Below are 15,462 nucleotides of genomic sequence, written 5' to 3'. Positions count from 1 at the left end.
CTGCGAACAGATACTTAACAGTTCTTTGTATATATATGTGTGTGTGTGTGTGTGTATATATATGTGTGTGTATGTGTGTGTATATGTGTGTGTGTATATGTGTGTGTGTATATGTGTGTGTATATGTGTGTGTATATGTGTGTGTGTATATGTGTGTGTGTATATGTGTGTGTGTATATGTGTGTGTGTATATATGTGTGTGTGTATATATATATATATAATATAATTTATTTTTTCTTTTTACATACATCTTGGGAGGAGCATTTCGTAGGAGAAAAAGTTGTTGTTTTTTACACTTTTTTTTTTTTCTCATGTGTATAAAATTCACATACTGTTTCTTTCTCATTTTCCTCATAGGTCAGTGTTTTTCACTTACTAGTTTTTTGCTACTTTTCTAATTTGTTAGTAATGTCCTAAAAATAATGCCCTTTTGTATGCTGCAAATATTGCAAAACAAATCTTGCATAAAACATGTATGTATCCGTGTTTGTGTCTGACCCAAACTGTGGTTACAGTGTAGCCTGGTTAGCTGCTGTGTGTCATTGTGGATGCGGGTGCACCACTGGCAAGACAATGCTAGCTGGGGAGGGAACAGGAGCAGATGAACTGTTGACAGTGCAGCTGTGACATCCACTTTTTCCAAGGCAGAGCTGGCTTAGCGAGCATGTGTGAGGAACTGCCAGCAGTTGGAGTCGTTTGGCACAGGGAGAGCGGGGAGGGAAGATGAGGGGGTTGCAGAGAACATCAGACAGTCTTCACTAAAGTGTTTGGACTATGGGATGACGCACACTCTGCCCTGTACCAGAAATGCGGAAGAATTAAAGGCCTTTTTACAAGTGTCAACTTCTCCCCGTCTCAGAGAGCAGACAGCCCAGCAGAAAGCATCGCGATTCCCAGACCCAGCTTCTGTGCTCGCCTCAACTTTTTTTTGTTTCCCAAGCTGGTGAAGTTGAAGTGGGTTGTTAGAGGAAGAGCATAGCGCACAGTTTCCTTGTGGTTTTGTATACTGAGGAATGTGAACAAGGAGGACCGCTGTAACCCTTTGCAATGTTCTTCTCTTGACGTGTGTTCAAGCGTTTCTTTCTCTCTGGTAAATGTTGCTAAACAGCTGATGGTTCGCTCCAGACAGCCTGGGGGACATGAGCCTGCATTTCTGTTATCTCCTTCCACAACACAAGCAGTTTCCTGCCACAGCGCCGGTAGCGCTGTCCTGATGGCAGCTGATAATTGGAAGTCGCAGTCTGCTGTTTGAGTCACAGTAGTTTGTGTCTTGCACCTGGGTCCTGCTGATAGAAAACGCAAGAAAAGAGTCAAGAAAGAAAGAAAAGTTTAGGCTACAGACAGGACTTTCACTTTCTTCGGTAGACTTGTCTGAAAGGAAACCGTGGGATGCTATAAGAACAGGGTCTTGTGCATACAGGACCTGAGTATGTCCAGTGATCACTTCAACACCACAACACTGGAAGATGCTAGATTAAAAGACCTGTTTTTGGTAAAAGGTATTAGTATATTTTCATGTTGTACTTGTGTTTGTAACTGCTGCTAGACACATGGCTCCCAGGATTCTTACAATGTTTGATTGTATGCCTTTGTTTTTTTATTATAAGTACCAGCCAGCAGTACAAGTTGCTTTGTATATACACTGTTTTGGAGTTGCATTATTTTGGCAGGTTAAGAAGTCTAAACTTTTACTCTTGTGCTGAAAAAGATGCTTTTGCACTACTATGAATGACTGTGCTCACTAGTGGAAACACCTACCGCTTGGACTCTGTTGGCACACAGTCAAATTACTTATTTTTCCAATTTTAAGCATAAATGCAAGACATTGTATATAATGTTATTACTGTTGTAAACAGCTGATGACGAGCTTATGGGGAGACAATGATTATGAAGCACAGTTGTTAAATCTTTATTTCCTGCATGTACAGTGTGTGTGAATTAGAACTGCAGATTCTCAATAACTATTGTCTATGGAAGTTACTGTAATACAGTATAACTGTAGTGGTTTACATTGAACCTCACATAACGTAACAGATATATCAGAGTTTTACAGTTACAATGCCAACTATGTTGATGCATGTTTTAGGTATGCAAGTGGAGTTCTGTGTTGCTTAAGACAGGTGAATTGAGTTAACTTAATGTACTTTATAAGTGTTATTGAAACTACTGATTACAGCATGTTTCCATGTGCTAGGGTTTTGTTTTTTTTAATGATTCATTTGGTGATTAAATCTTACAGTGAAAAACATAATTTGTTTGTGCTAAGTAAAGTAATTAAATGTAGTAGCTAAGTGACAGAGCCCTAAATGTTTCTGATTCTTCCAAATATACATACAATTTTGAAGTGAAATGAATTCTGCATAATAAGGGTTGAAGTTTACAGTCTGGCATGGGTTTGGTCTGATTACCGATGGAGCTTATGACATCATTACAGAAGAACTTTGTGTTGGTTGTTATGTATTTCTCAGTCAAGTTCATACTATGGGTGAGGTTTAGGCGGAAACTTACCACAAATTTTCCAGACTTCAGACTACTGGAACGCTTTGATGTTCTAATGGTAATTCAGAGAACGGATGTGTCTGTCTCTTCATAGAATCCTCCCCTGAGCCTTGGTAAATTTAGAAGTGGTATCTCTTGGCACTTGTATATGTGCCATTTCGTCCCTGTGAACTCTGCGTTCTAGGAAAGACTGAGTGGACTGTACTTTTTTCTTTTTCTTGTATGTCTGCCCAGAGTTTAATGATAATACTATTGACCGCTGTTGCCTTTGCTTTTTTAGTTTATTTCGGCATTATGTGACCTGCTTAAAGTTAATGCATTCAGCTACTGCAATACACTTATTTTTATTGAAACCAGTGATGTTTTTTTTTGGGGAATTGCACATATACATTGAACATTTATATTGAAAGACAATGTACCGATTGAAATAGTTTAACTGTGTATTCTGTTGACTTTTTATTGGAATCAAATAAGTTCCAGGGTCTAGTAACATTATTTTTGTTTTTGAAAATAATCCTTACATGTTTTATGGGCCCATTGCTTGGTGGAAAATCTTAAACTGTACGTAGCACAATGTATGCTTTAAAAAGAAACTATTTGATCTATAAGGTAATGGGGGTTTGACACATGAAGGGAAAGTCACTTTTTTGTCCTGATATCCAATGCTGTTTTGTTTACGTAGGTTTATCACCTACCTGTGTGTCTTCAGGTAATATGAATTGCCAGTCCAAATTTGTAGGTAAATCTTTCTATAAACAAGATCAAGGGCAATAACTTGGGTAAATACAAATCCTGTATATGAAGATTGTTCAAATTGGTGTATAGTTTAGTCTTTTGTTTCTAGAATGGGCATTGTAAAAAAAAAACACAAAAAAGGTGGTTATGTGCCACAGTTTCTGGGATTTTATTTCAACTGTCCACTTAATGCTGTGTACTGGCTGTGATCCATGTAATATTTTATAGAGGTATAAATGTACAACATAAATTGCATGGAAAAATAGTACAAGAGAAGACTTTGCAGAAGGCTACCGTTCTTTGAGGAGATTGCAGTTGCTTGTAGCTGCAGATGGGGTTAAACAAGCCAGCTGTTAATAGTGTAGCATTGAACATTAACAAAGACCTTTGTTACAAATACTCTAGTATAGGGGTCCTTGGCGCTAGTCCTCTGGCCTCACACTGGCTAAGCTTTTGGGAATAATAGCTACCTCTGAACGGAGGGAGAAAGAGAAGTAGAAATCTTACCTGCCTGCAGCCACCATAGAGGACCCTTGCATATTAACACCTCCCAGATATTAATCAAGTGTTTACATTGTGGTGTGCGAAGTGGCGGGTAGAGTGGGCTTACACCACTTAGCAGCTTCTTCCAAAACAATCTACAATGGGAGTTGTCACCTTCCCTAGTATTGAAATACATGTGCTAATCTGTTAATGATGAGACCTGTTCAGTGTATTATTTCTACAAGAGATGTGATGACACAAATGTAATACAATGAAACTCCCATTCAGTTATGCACATTTCTACCTTAAATGACCATAAGTGTTTTGAAAAGTGAGTGAGTGCATTCAGTCTGTAGTACTTTAGCAGATGCCTTTTTTGTATACTATCAGGAATATAATGGTACTTTAACTTCATTATACATCACTGCTTTTAGTCAGTCAGTTTTACACAATAGTAGTTTACACACTGTGCTTATTTGGATAAAAAATAGAAAAGGGAATTCTTATTTTGAGCTTGTTTTGAATGCAAAATTGAGTTTTTCTTGGTTCTGTAGTGTTTTTCTTTCCTTTCATAATTTCAGTCGATTGTCCTCATGTAATCTGTGACCTGCTTTAATCTTTTGTTTGCTATAATTTCCTAATGGAATCTGGCACTATATTTTAGTATTTCTTCATACCCGGTCTCTTTCGAGTCAAGTATTCAGGGGATTATAGTGCCTATAAAATATTCACACACACGCACACACTGACACTTTTTTCACTTTATTCATAGAATCAAAATGGATTTATCCGGGAATTTATACTACTGATATCCACACAAAATACTCTGTCAAACGAGCAATAACATACAGCTCTTAAACTTTTCATTTCTTCTAGAATAACAGATGATTAGTTCAGAATTTATCCCCCATTCTTAATTCTTAGTAGAAGCACCATTTGCTACTATATTACAGGTGAGTCTATTTGGGAAAATCTATACCGCCTTTGCACCCTGTTGATTGGGGATTGATGGTCAACATTAATTATCAAATCATTCAAGAGATTCTCAATGAGATTGGGATTTGTCTGATTATATTGCTCCAGCCATTTTTCTCTTAACAAGTTTTGCAGTCCCTGAAGCAAAGATGCTTCATGGTAGGTTCAGTGTTCTTGGGAGGGTGTGCATTGTTAAGCTTACTCCAAAGGACATAGCATTGGAGGCTAGACAGGCTATTTAATCTTCACTTAAGATGTTGGGTTGTGCCATATTCTCTCTATTTTTTTTATGGCAGTCTTGGCAGTTCTCAGTAGTCATTTAATAGCCTTTGAAATTTACTTATAGCCTTCTGAGGTGACATTCCAGAAACTCTTCTCAAATTTGCTTTAAATTGCATTGAGGCTTCTTGCTGTAGTGAAAACCTAGCTCAGACTGGTAAAGTCAGCACTATTTCCTCTATGTGTAGGGGGACTGCAAACAGCATGCCCTAAACCCTCCAAGAGACTACCAACACTGCGCTGAAAGAGGCAGCGGGGCTCTTACAACAAACTGGGCTGTGAGGACAGGGGTAATAAAAAAAAAAAAAAAAAAAATCATTGCTCTGTAGAGCTGCAATTTTTCCACCTCAGTGGTCCAAGTGTATTAATCCTAGTTCCTAAGCCTAGTTTTATTCAACGTTGAATAAAACTTTAAAATTGTAATAAAAAGTATTATCTGGATGTACACAATGTTAGTGGTCATTGTATTCAGTGCTGCTTGTACATACTGCATAGAATCTGGAGTTAACGCGCTGGTCGCGTAATAAAGTATTTACACATGGAGTCTAGTGCAAGACACTATAGAAATATATATATATATGAGAGCGCTAGAATGTGACAGATATCCTAGATAGCTGTAGGATAGCCCCTACTCTCTGACAGACTGACACCATGGTCTCATGCAATATCCGTTGTGAAAATGCATTTTTTTTCTAACCAAATTCTAAATTAGTGGTGTTTCTTTGCAATGTTTTCAATACTGAATACAATATTTGTCACAGCTTATAAATGAATGTACTTAAAATATATGGTTATGTTGGTTTGTGTGATGAGTAAGAAGGGGTGTATAGTATTGCAACAAATGGTCCACCCATCGTTTTGTCTGTTTGGTAATACACTTAATAAGTTTTTTATCTTTCTTTTAGCGGAACTGGAGTTTGTCCAGATAATTATCATAATCGTGGTTATAACGGTGATGGTGGTTGTGATCATCTGCCTTTTGAATCACTATAAACTCTCAACGTGGTCCTTCATTAACAGACAAAGCCAAAGCAGAAGACAGGAAGAAGCACTGCAGCCGGTGAGTTCTAGTCTCCTTTCTACTCTCTGCCTGTACAACAGTTACTTTGTGAAAGGAGGTGATTCTTATGATTGCCAATTGTTGCAGTGCATTCTATAAGACTAGTCACTGAAACTTCAATAATCATGGCCAAGTATTCTACAAGTACAGGAAAGTGATTGATTGTGTTTTATGTTTGTTTTTTAACTCAAAAAGATTTTTATTAGGTTTTTCAAAGAAAAAGCGCAAAAAATAACACAAGTGAGGAATGACAGAGTAAATATACCTATGTAAGGGCAAACAAAGGTCAACTGGCGTTTAAAGCTTCAGGTATTAACACATACAAAACATATCAAACCAAAAGAACAGAGATGGTGGAATAGTACAAGCTAAAGGATAAAAGTGGGGAGGATGGGGGGGGGGGTATAAGGGTTGGAGTCAACTTGTGATTGGGTTTTTTTTATGAACAGAATATTTATTAAACTTGAGATGTATGTTGGAATGGTGAATATGTACAGAAAAAAAGAAGGAAATATGGCTTTACAAAAAATAAAAGTAGACATAACTGTTAGCAATCCTCAATATTCTCTACATCAAACGTCAGTCGGAAAGTCTAATTCCAAAAATCCAAATTTGTGTATTAGACAAAAGCAGTATTTTTTTGCCGTTGGTCGAATCAATGTCTCCTTAGTTGATATTAGAAAGTAAATATTGCCTAAACATAAAAAAGGCAGATTGTAGTTAATGAAAAGCCGCTTAGGAGTCTATGCATCAGTTTGATGCGGTACAGCTATATATGCATCGCTGCACATCACAGTGATGCATATTTATGTACGGCTAAGATGCATCATGCTGGGGCTACTCTGGGAGCCCCGGCGAACTCACCACTCTGGAGCAATGTTTTTTTTCCGGCTTACCAGCAGCTTAGCGCTGCCGGTAAAACGAAGTGCTGTGCACATGCGCACAACACTGCCACCGTAATGAGTTCTGCGAAACCAGAGAGGTTTCTGCAGAATCCATTAGGAAATGACAGGTAGCGCCATCCTGAGATGGCACTACCTGTCCAGGCAACAAAGCTTGATGCATTGCAGAACATCGCAGTCTCCATATAAATCTATGGGGACTGCGATGCTGCACGGTATTGGCCTAAATGTAGGAGATTTCTGTGAAATCTACGTTAGGTAGCTAATGCATAGCAAATTTACTTAAAAGATGCGGAAACGGCTGTTTTCGCACCTTTTAAATGGAAATTTTAAAAGGAAATTGGCTTGATGCATAGACCCTAGTGAGCAAACGAGAAGTTGGGAGATCCTACATAAACCAGCCTTAGGCCTTTTGATTTTATCTATATTCATACCTGGCTTAAAGCAAGACTGGGTGATGGTTAGGGACAAAGCTACAAGAGAGACTAAGAGACTAAAGTATCTACTGTAAATTATAGTAGCAACTCCCAACTTAGTTCAAGGACAGCTGATCTAATATAGTTGCATTATAATATCTTTATATGATAGGAATTACTTATCTAAACCATTATCAACATTTATTTACATAGCGCCAACATATTCCATAGCGCTTTACAATTGGGGACAAACACAGTATTCAATACTGGGTAAAACAGACAGAGGTCAGAAGGCCCTGCTTGCAAGATTACAATCTATGGGACAATGGGAGTTGGATACATGAGGTTAAATCTACATATTGCATTTCAGTCCAGCCAGTATATAGTATGCTATATGATCCAGTCACACAGCAATGTTTGTCAGAGGGGTGTTGTCTTGTGTGGATTGTGTAAGGGTGGTAATAGGGTAATTTAGTGAGGTTAATAGGGTGTTTGAGGAATATTATAAGCTTGTCTGAAGAGGTGGATTTTCAGAGAACGCTTGAAAGTTTGTAGTCCAGAGGAAAGTCTTATTACCAGGTAGATAACCTTGGGTAGCTTTTTCCTCTATGAAACAATTAAGTAGGAAGGTGATAGTGCAATTGAGAGCAAATAACATGCTCATGCTCCATTGCACATCACTGTGGAAAGTCTGAGGCAGGAATTACTTTGTCTTCTAATCAAAGCTGTTATTTAATGGGATGGGAAGTTTTTTTTTAGAAAGGTGCAGTGTGACAAATTTAAACAGCTTGTGTAACCATTTAATTGGGAAAAAAACAGTAATACTCGGAGTACACAGAAAAGTTTTCTTCTAACTTGTATTTTATTCAAAGTTTATTTAGTTGTTTTGAGTGTTTGTATTTAACAGTGGAAGGAGTAAATGACAGTTTGTTCATGACTGTGCATTCTAGTGCCGCTCCAGGCATTGAAGTTCCACTTTGCGTTTTGTGATGGAAGGCATGTGTCATGCATGACCCAGACAGCTGACTGAACATTGTGCCTTTGCTCTGTAGTCTGTATGAAAGGCGTTGCTGCGGGAGGCAGTCAGCTCTCATTAGGACAGGCAATGGACAGGATTTTCTGGTGCTCTAGGGGTGCCGCACGGTAAAAGTCCTTTTGTATGTTTGAATTTCATTTTTTTATTTTTATTTTTTTATTTACCAGCCATTTCAGGACAAGAACTGGTCCTTGTATATTAGAGAAAATAAATGTGTCTCTTGATTAATGTGTAGTTTTATTGTAACTGGAGCAGGGTTCCTTAACTTTATTCTTGCAAACCCCTGTTGTAAACCTAAGCCTTTTCTGAACCCCTGTTGTAAGCATCCCTAGGGCAAAAGTAACTATTTCTTTTGTCCTTTTGTGTTTTGTATTGGTCATGTTATTTTTTCTCATTCATCCTATCTGGGGGACACTGCTACCATGGGGTTGTATGTGGGGAGCCTTGGAGTTGGTTCTTAATAAGTTAATAAATTTGTTTGTTTATACTTGCTGACTGAACTCCTCTCCTCTGCAACCCCTCCTAGTCTGTGTATTTTAAGTGCCCAAGGAGTTGGGCTTACTGTGGCTGCTCTGCAGCTATCTTTTGCTGATATTTTATTATATTATCTCTTTTCTTAAACTTAGAAATAGGGGTGTATGTGCTGCACTGCAGCACATGCACTTACTGGGTCAGTAGTGGAAAGTATTGGGGCCCAGCTTCCACAGGAGGTGCACAGGGCATACCATAAAGATATTGCTTTTGCAGTTACAAGCAGTAACAACGGTTTTCTATCTGACCGCTGTCTTTCAGAACCGCGCTAGATGTCTGGCGCTGCCATTAGACAGAGAGCGATGGCCACTAAAAATGTGCATGCTGATTTGGATCATGCCATTCTCCCACGGAGGCGGAGGGGGGACTGGTGGGGATCACCCTCATCCTGTATCTTCTCGAACCATGGGTTAAGATATACTGGGGTCTCAGTTCTTTCTTTGATATCTGATTAGCCCTTATCCGGAAGCAGTATAGCAACAGGACTGGTAGTACTAGGAGAAGGTAGAAGAGCTTGCTCTGGCTACCGCAGGCTCTGATCTGGTATGGCAGTACTCCCAGGACCGGTACTCCACTTCTTAGAATGGGTTTTTCCAAGCGAGGTCTGTACCGGTAGGTGAGAAAGGCATGAACCACATGAGTCCCTGGCTCCCCAGCATTAGGAGAGATGCCTTTAACATTACAATTTCATCTGGATGGCTTTTTGACCTCTTCCCAGTTTACATCAGGGCCCTCGCTTTTCAAGTCTGGCTTTTCATGTAAGCAAGGTCAAATATTATTTGCGCCTCGGCTGGTCTTTGTCAGCACTGAATGTCATTATCAAGGCAGGTTCAACCTGCATGCCATAACAGCTTCCTACCTGGGCTTCATGGTTTTGTCTTCAGTGGATTTACCCAATTTACATCTCGGGTCACCACGACCTAGATCCTGTTCATGGCCGGAGTTCCTACTGTTGAGGTGGCAGTCATGTCCATGCAGTGAAAGTCCCGAAGAGGAGAACCGTTCCCTCCTCTATGCAGATTCCCCTGAATATCCAGTGGGTATATATAGGAGCCTCTGTTTAGAATGCTGATGACTTTGAATCAGGCCTATTGGATCAGAATACAGTATTCTAATCATGTGGTGTCTGTGGGGGAAGAGGTCTTTTGGCTTAACACAGTCCTCCCTTTGGGCCCCCCCCTTACAGCCGTGATCATTCTTGGCTATCCCTCTTGATCAGGATTGTTATGGCTGGCTTCTGATGGTTACAGAGATTTGCATCCAGAATAGTGACCACCCTTGCGGTAGACAGGAAGCCTGTGGCTACCACAGGACGTGCAGGGCCTTCGTGGTGTGGTCACTTTCCATCCTGGTCTTCACTTTCCACAGATCAGTTCCTGACTGATCTGGTATCTGCTCATATTCCTGGACTTCCTCTGTAAAGACAGAGATTTGTGAATGGGCGAAATGTGTGTTCCCTCTGTCTAAGGGCTCGGTCCACCCCTTCACAGTTCCTGCCATGGCTCCAGGAGGAGGCCTGACACTATGTTCTTTTTCTCGAACTAATTCCTTACCATCTATGATTCTGCTGAAGTGTGGTTTCCACATGGAGTTTGATTAGGACCTTGGTGTAAGGCATCAGGCCAGGGGCCACTTGACTGTAAACCTACTTTCCATATCCGTCATGTCAGGGCTATGGCTCACAGTTCACTTATTCAGCCTATGAGGCTGTATAAGGTTCAGTTTAATCTGGAGATTCTGTTCCAGTCTTTCAGGAGGTAATTACCTCTTCGGACCTTATCTCAGCGTTCTCTCACCAATTGGGTCATGTCCTCCATCTTATGTGGAGTGGCTGTCCAGATTTAGGAAGACTGACTTCCACTGGATTGGAATTTTGCAGAGATTGGGAAAATCTGGTGGCTCAGCAGACCATCACCAGGAGTTTCTGTATTATGAACGACACGCATTGCAGGTTCTGTTGGACTCTGTCTATATTGACTTTGTGTTCATTCCTCCCACTCCGTGGGAGTAGACTGGGCTGCACTCATGGGTGCTTTGATGCATCATCTCAGCCGAGAATTCCTATAGTCTCCTGGCTGCTATTCACATGGGTAACCTTGTTACTGTTGTCCCTACAGCCGCTGTTTTTTGGTCGCAGTGTTGCGTGTCGGATTATCAAAGCGTTCCCTCACTTCAAGGGGCTGTTTTGGTATGTCCCCATGATAGCAGTGTCCCCCAGATAGGAGGAATGAGAAAAGAGGATTTATGTACTTACATTAAATCTTTTTCTCTGGATCCATCTGGGGGACACTGCGTTCCCTCCCTTCTGCTCTTCTACTGATTGGTCTTGGTTGTTTGACTTCCCTTTCTTGGAGATTTTGTATTACACTGAGGCTAGGAGGGGTTGCAGAGGGGAGGAGTTCGGTCAGCAAGTATAAACAAATCTAATAACTTGTTAAGTGCAAACTCCCAGGCTCCCCACATACAACCCCATGATAGCAGTGTCCCCCAGATGGATTCAAAGAAAAAGATTTAATGTAAGTACATAAATCCTATTTTCTCCAATTTCTAAGCTAGTAAAGTGTAATTAGCATAATCTATTCAATCTTTTTAAAATAGTCCCATGCTAAAACTACTAAGGCCCCAATTCATAAGCCCAATAAAAAAATATAGAAAATCACTAACACCGTAAATTGTCAGGTTTGCTAAACATAGTGCATATTTCTATCAAAGTACAATTTATACACTCGTATACAGCAGGGACAAAATATTCTTGTTCAAAATGTCAATAACCCACTGGGTAATGAAATTAAATGTTATGATCTTTAGAAAACTAAGACCATGGGGCTGGTTCAATTCTCTGTGATGCAGGTGAAGTTCGGCAGGAAAATTCTCGAAGTTGCTGTTATGTTACAGGAAATGACCCCAGTAAAACTTTGCAATGAGGTTCAGCAGCCCCTAAGGATCAAAATAGGAAGTAAGTGGAAGGTTGACCCTACAGAGAAGACGGGCAAATATAGACATAAATGAGTGTTCAGTGTGTTGCAGCTAAGGGTCTAAATCGGCTAGTGTAAGTAATAACATTAGCAAGTGGCAAACCTGGGATATGTTCTTTCTCCCAGCTGGCACATCCCATGAGCCCATCTCTTTGATCACTTCTTAGATCCTCTTGTTGCTAACAAACCCTGTCTGGTGTCTAAAGATTCCTTGGTGCCATCTCTTGTCAAATGAGGTGGTGATGGTATTAGATATGTCAGTGATATCACTGGAGTTTGTGCAGCAACCCACCAATATATTTTGAGACTAAGCCTTTCTTTTCATAAGGGAATGCTGCTGCCCTGTAATATTCTTTTACAGCGGCTAAGTACAGCAGTCCTAATTACACTTTAATTCAACTTTTGGCTGGAAAGTTGCTTGGAGTACATATAGCATCCTTGGCTTTTTGACTCTAGAGGTGTAAAAACTTTAGATCTCAGCCTCCTCTCTCACACTTGGTTCTCTGCTTAACCCAAATAAACCCTTTCTGACGATAGTTTAGTGCTGAAACCGACGGAAATAATCCGACCTGTCATCTAACTGCATTAGACTTTTCAGAACCATCCTTACTATGCAGCAACATTTAAAGTTGTTCTCGGCTTCTTCAGCCCTGTAGCTGAGAACGGTTACGTCATTTCTTTCATCCTCTTACCTTACATCCTCCTTTCTCCATCCCATTACCTCTAAACTACTGGCTGCTCATTACAACATTTTGGTCCCAGCCTTGTCCAAAACATCCAACCTTTCCTACTCCACGGGATCACTCTGCCTTTCCAACACACACAACAAGCCTTTCTGTTCTCAAGGTATGCTCACGTCAGTCGTTGCTGCCATCTAGCTGCAGACCTGTTTTTCTGCTAACCTCAGATTACAATAGGCTCACTGTCTTTATTGCCCTTAATTTCTTACTGGATCCTCTCTGGCTTAACTCTGACGTTTGTGTTTCACATCTTATAGAAAGTTACCCAATGACTTTCTCACAGCTAAATCAAAGGGCAAAACTTCTTTCCTTATGAATGGCTACACACTTTTACTGCAAACCCTTTTCATTTGGCATCTGTTGTTGTCTCTCGCTTTTCATTATATCTGTCTGATTCCAACTGAAAACATAAACACTGAATAAGCACTCATTTTTACTGTCCTGCAAGGCTCCATCTTTAGCCATCTCGTTTCAGTTTTCATTTGGAGAGCTATTGTCATGCTATGGGTTCCAATATTATGTTCACATAGATGAGATGACACGAAGATCTTGTTATCATCTGCCATTTCCTCATGGATGTCTTGAAAGAACATATAACGAATAGTAGAAAAATTTAACAGATCTTAATTTATATTAGATATCGGCAATATAGATTATAACAGTCATTCTGTCAAACTCCCAAGTTTACTACATAGGAATCACCTGTAACTTTGCACTATCCTTTATATCCTTTAGAGATTGTATGACTAAGTCCTACTATGTTTGCTATGTTTTATGCAACATCTCTACCAATGTGTCCATTTTGCATACAGGATGCAAGGATTCCTGTCATTTCCCATATTAATTACTAGAATAATATCCTTCTAAATGCTTCTCACTGATAAAACTATCACACTCCAGTCAGCCATGAATTCTGCAACATCTGTCTACACACCTATAACAGCTGCTGGTTTTTATGTCTTAATTTTCTCCATAAATACTATTATCCCAGGTGTCGCTCTGCGCTGCTAACTACTATAGCTAACTACTATAGCTAACTACTATAGCTAACTACTATAGCTAACTACTATAGCTAACTACTATAGCTAACTACTATAGCTAACTACTATAGCTAACTACTATAGCTAACTACTATAGCTAACTACTATTACCTTTCATTGTCCTTTTCTCTCTTAAATTGATCCTAACAAGACTACAGAACCTTTCTTGAGAAGCCACCCATGATCGGAATTCTCTACCCTGCCCTATCACTCCCCTTAACCTTAGCATTCTTTTAACGCTTCTTAAATATACACAACTTTATAGAAGTATATTCCTTTATTTTTTTTATTTTTTTGGCCATAATGGCGGTGCACACTCTGTGCACACTGCCTTTGTTAGACCCATGCAATCAGTGACAGTCCAAGGGTTTTCTTAAGGGACAGGGCCTGAGCGAATTCAGTTCTTGCCCCCTTGGCTTCCAGCACACTGTGTCCACCGTGTGCAGAATGAGAAACTGGGAGCCACTTCAACATCCAGCAGTGCGGGAATGCAGGGTAGGGTAACCTGATAATGTCATGGTGACATATAAGTAGCTATTCAAATAACACTGGATCGAATATTGTTGGTGTGAGAGAAGACCCTTTAGAGCTGCCCCTCATTATTGGGTCACAGAATTAATGGTGTCCCAATCCCAAAATGCTAAATTCCTCAATATTTGACTTCCTAATCCTGGACTTATGTCCTCTCTACCAAACTGTAAGAATTTGTGCTCACAAACACATTGTAGCAGTGTGCACTGATGGTGTACCATAAGAGGGGAAAAAAGTAATTTAGAACTGAAATATACACCTTTTAGATTACGGGTCTTGTAACTGTGTCATACCTGATTACATTTTGGGATAGATTGTTTTAATTATATAAAAAGAGTTGTGGGAAGAATCAGAAGAAAAGTGTGTTTTCGTATTAGTATACTTTTATTTTATGCGTGTTATAGAGTGGAAAATTAGCACTAAGATGCTAACAGAAGAAATTTCTATCTGTCCTAAAAAAATAATCTACTAATCTTATTGACTAAAGCATTTCTTTTAATATGTCTGATTGGTCTGTCGGTCTCATCTAGTTTAAGTGCATTCTTTTTCTTTTTGAGTAGGAGGGATAATTTATGGAAACCTAGAACCTGCAGAGAAGTAGTGACCATTATTATCATTTATTTCTATACACCAGTTTACACAGAGCTGTACAACGGATATTTACCAGACACGTCAGGCAATTTAGGCCAAGCTCCAATGGGGCAGGGACTAACACCGAAATACACCTAGTGGCCCTAGTCAGCAGCCAATGAAACGATAAGTATGTTTTGGGTTTTTTGACACTGGGAGGAAACCAATGCAAAAATGGTGACAACATACAAACTTGACACGGGTTCCCCCCTGTGCTGCCCCAAATATGACTACCATGGACATACAGCAGTATGATTTTGTGTTTAAAAATTGTATATTTTTTTTTTTTTTTTACATAGGCTGATGTGTGTGACATTTATAGGAAAAAATACCCTTGATAACTGTGTTGGGAGGTGTCATGGTTTAATTGTTACTGTAAGTGAGTAAAAATTCTAGAACTTGCCAGTTATTGTGTCAGGGTTACATGATCGATATTTATATGATGGACACTATAACATAGACAGGATTGAAAAGTCATCAGTAATGACATTAACAGTATTACTAGGTTGACAATTCCACGTGTAGACAGTATTATATGGTTAGTATTAGGTTGACAATATCCCTATTCTTAACCCTGTCTACCTTTGAATTGTAGACCTAATAACGCGGTCGACCTTTCAGTTGGCGACC

General features: G+C 39.6%; 1 protein-coding gene across 5 annotated transcripts in view; it reads left to right on the top strand.

The window, feature by feature from the left end:
* Positions 1 to 15,462, top strand: part of LDLRAD4 (low density lipoprotein receptor class A domain containing 4) — a 262,336-nt gene that overhangs the window by 231,393 nt on the left and 15,481 nt on the right. For 3 of the 5 annotated variants that reach the window (XM_075213262.1, XM_075213260.1, XM_075213261.1), the window contains one exon: positions 5,877 to 6,031. In XM_075213262.1, coding sequence (XP_075069363.1) covers positions 5,877 to 6,031 — 155 coding nt within the window. Of the gene's footprint in view, positions 1 to 693; positions 1,500 to 5,876; positions 6,032 to 15,462 lie in introns of those variants that run through there. The other 2 variants (XM_075213263.1, XM_075213264.1) reach the window with 2 other exon arrangements.

Source organism: Mixophyes fleayi, chromosome 5, assembly GCF_038048845.1.
Source record: "Mixophyes fleayi isolate aMixFle1 chromosome 5, aMixFle1.hap1, whole genome shotgun sequence".
Taxonomy (NCBI): Eukaryota; Metazoa; Chordata; class Amphibia; order Anura; family Limnodynastidae; genus Mixophyes; species Mixophyes fleayi.
Note: the sequence above shows the minus strand (reverse complement) of the source record. Positions and strands in the feature narration are given on the sequence as shown.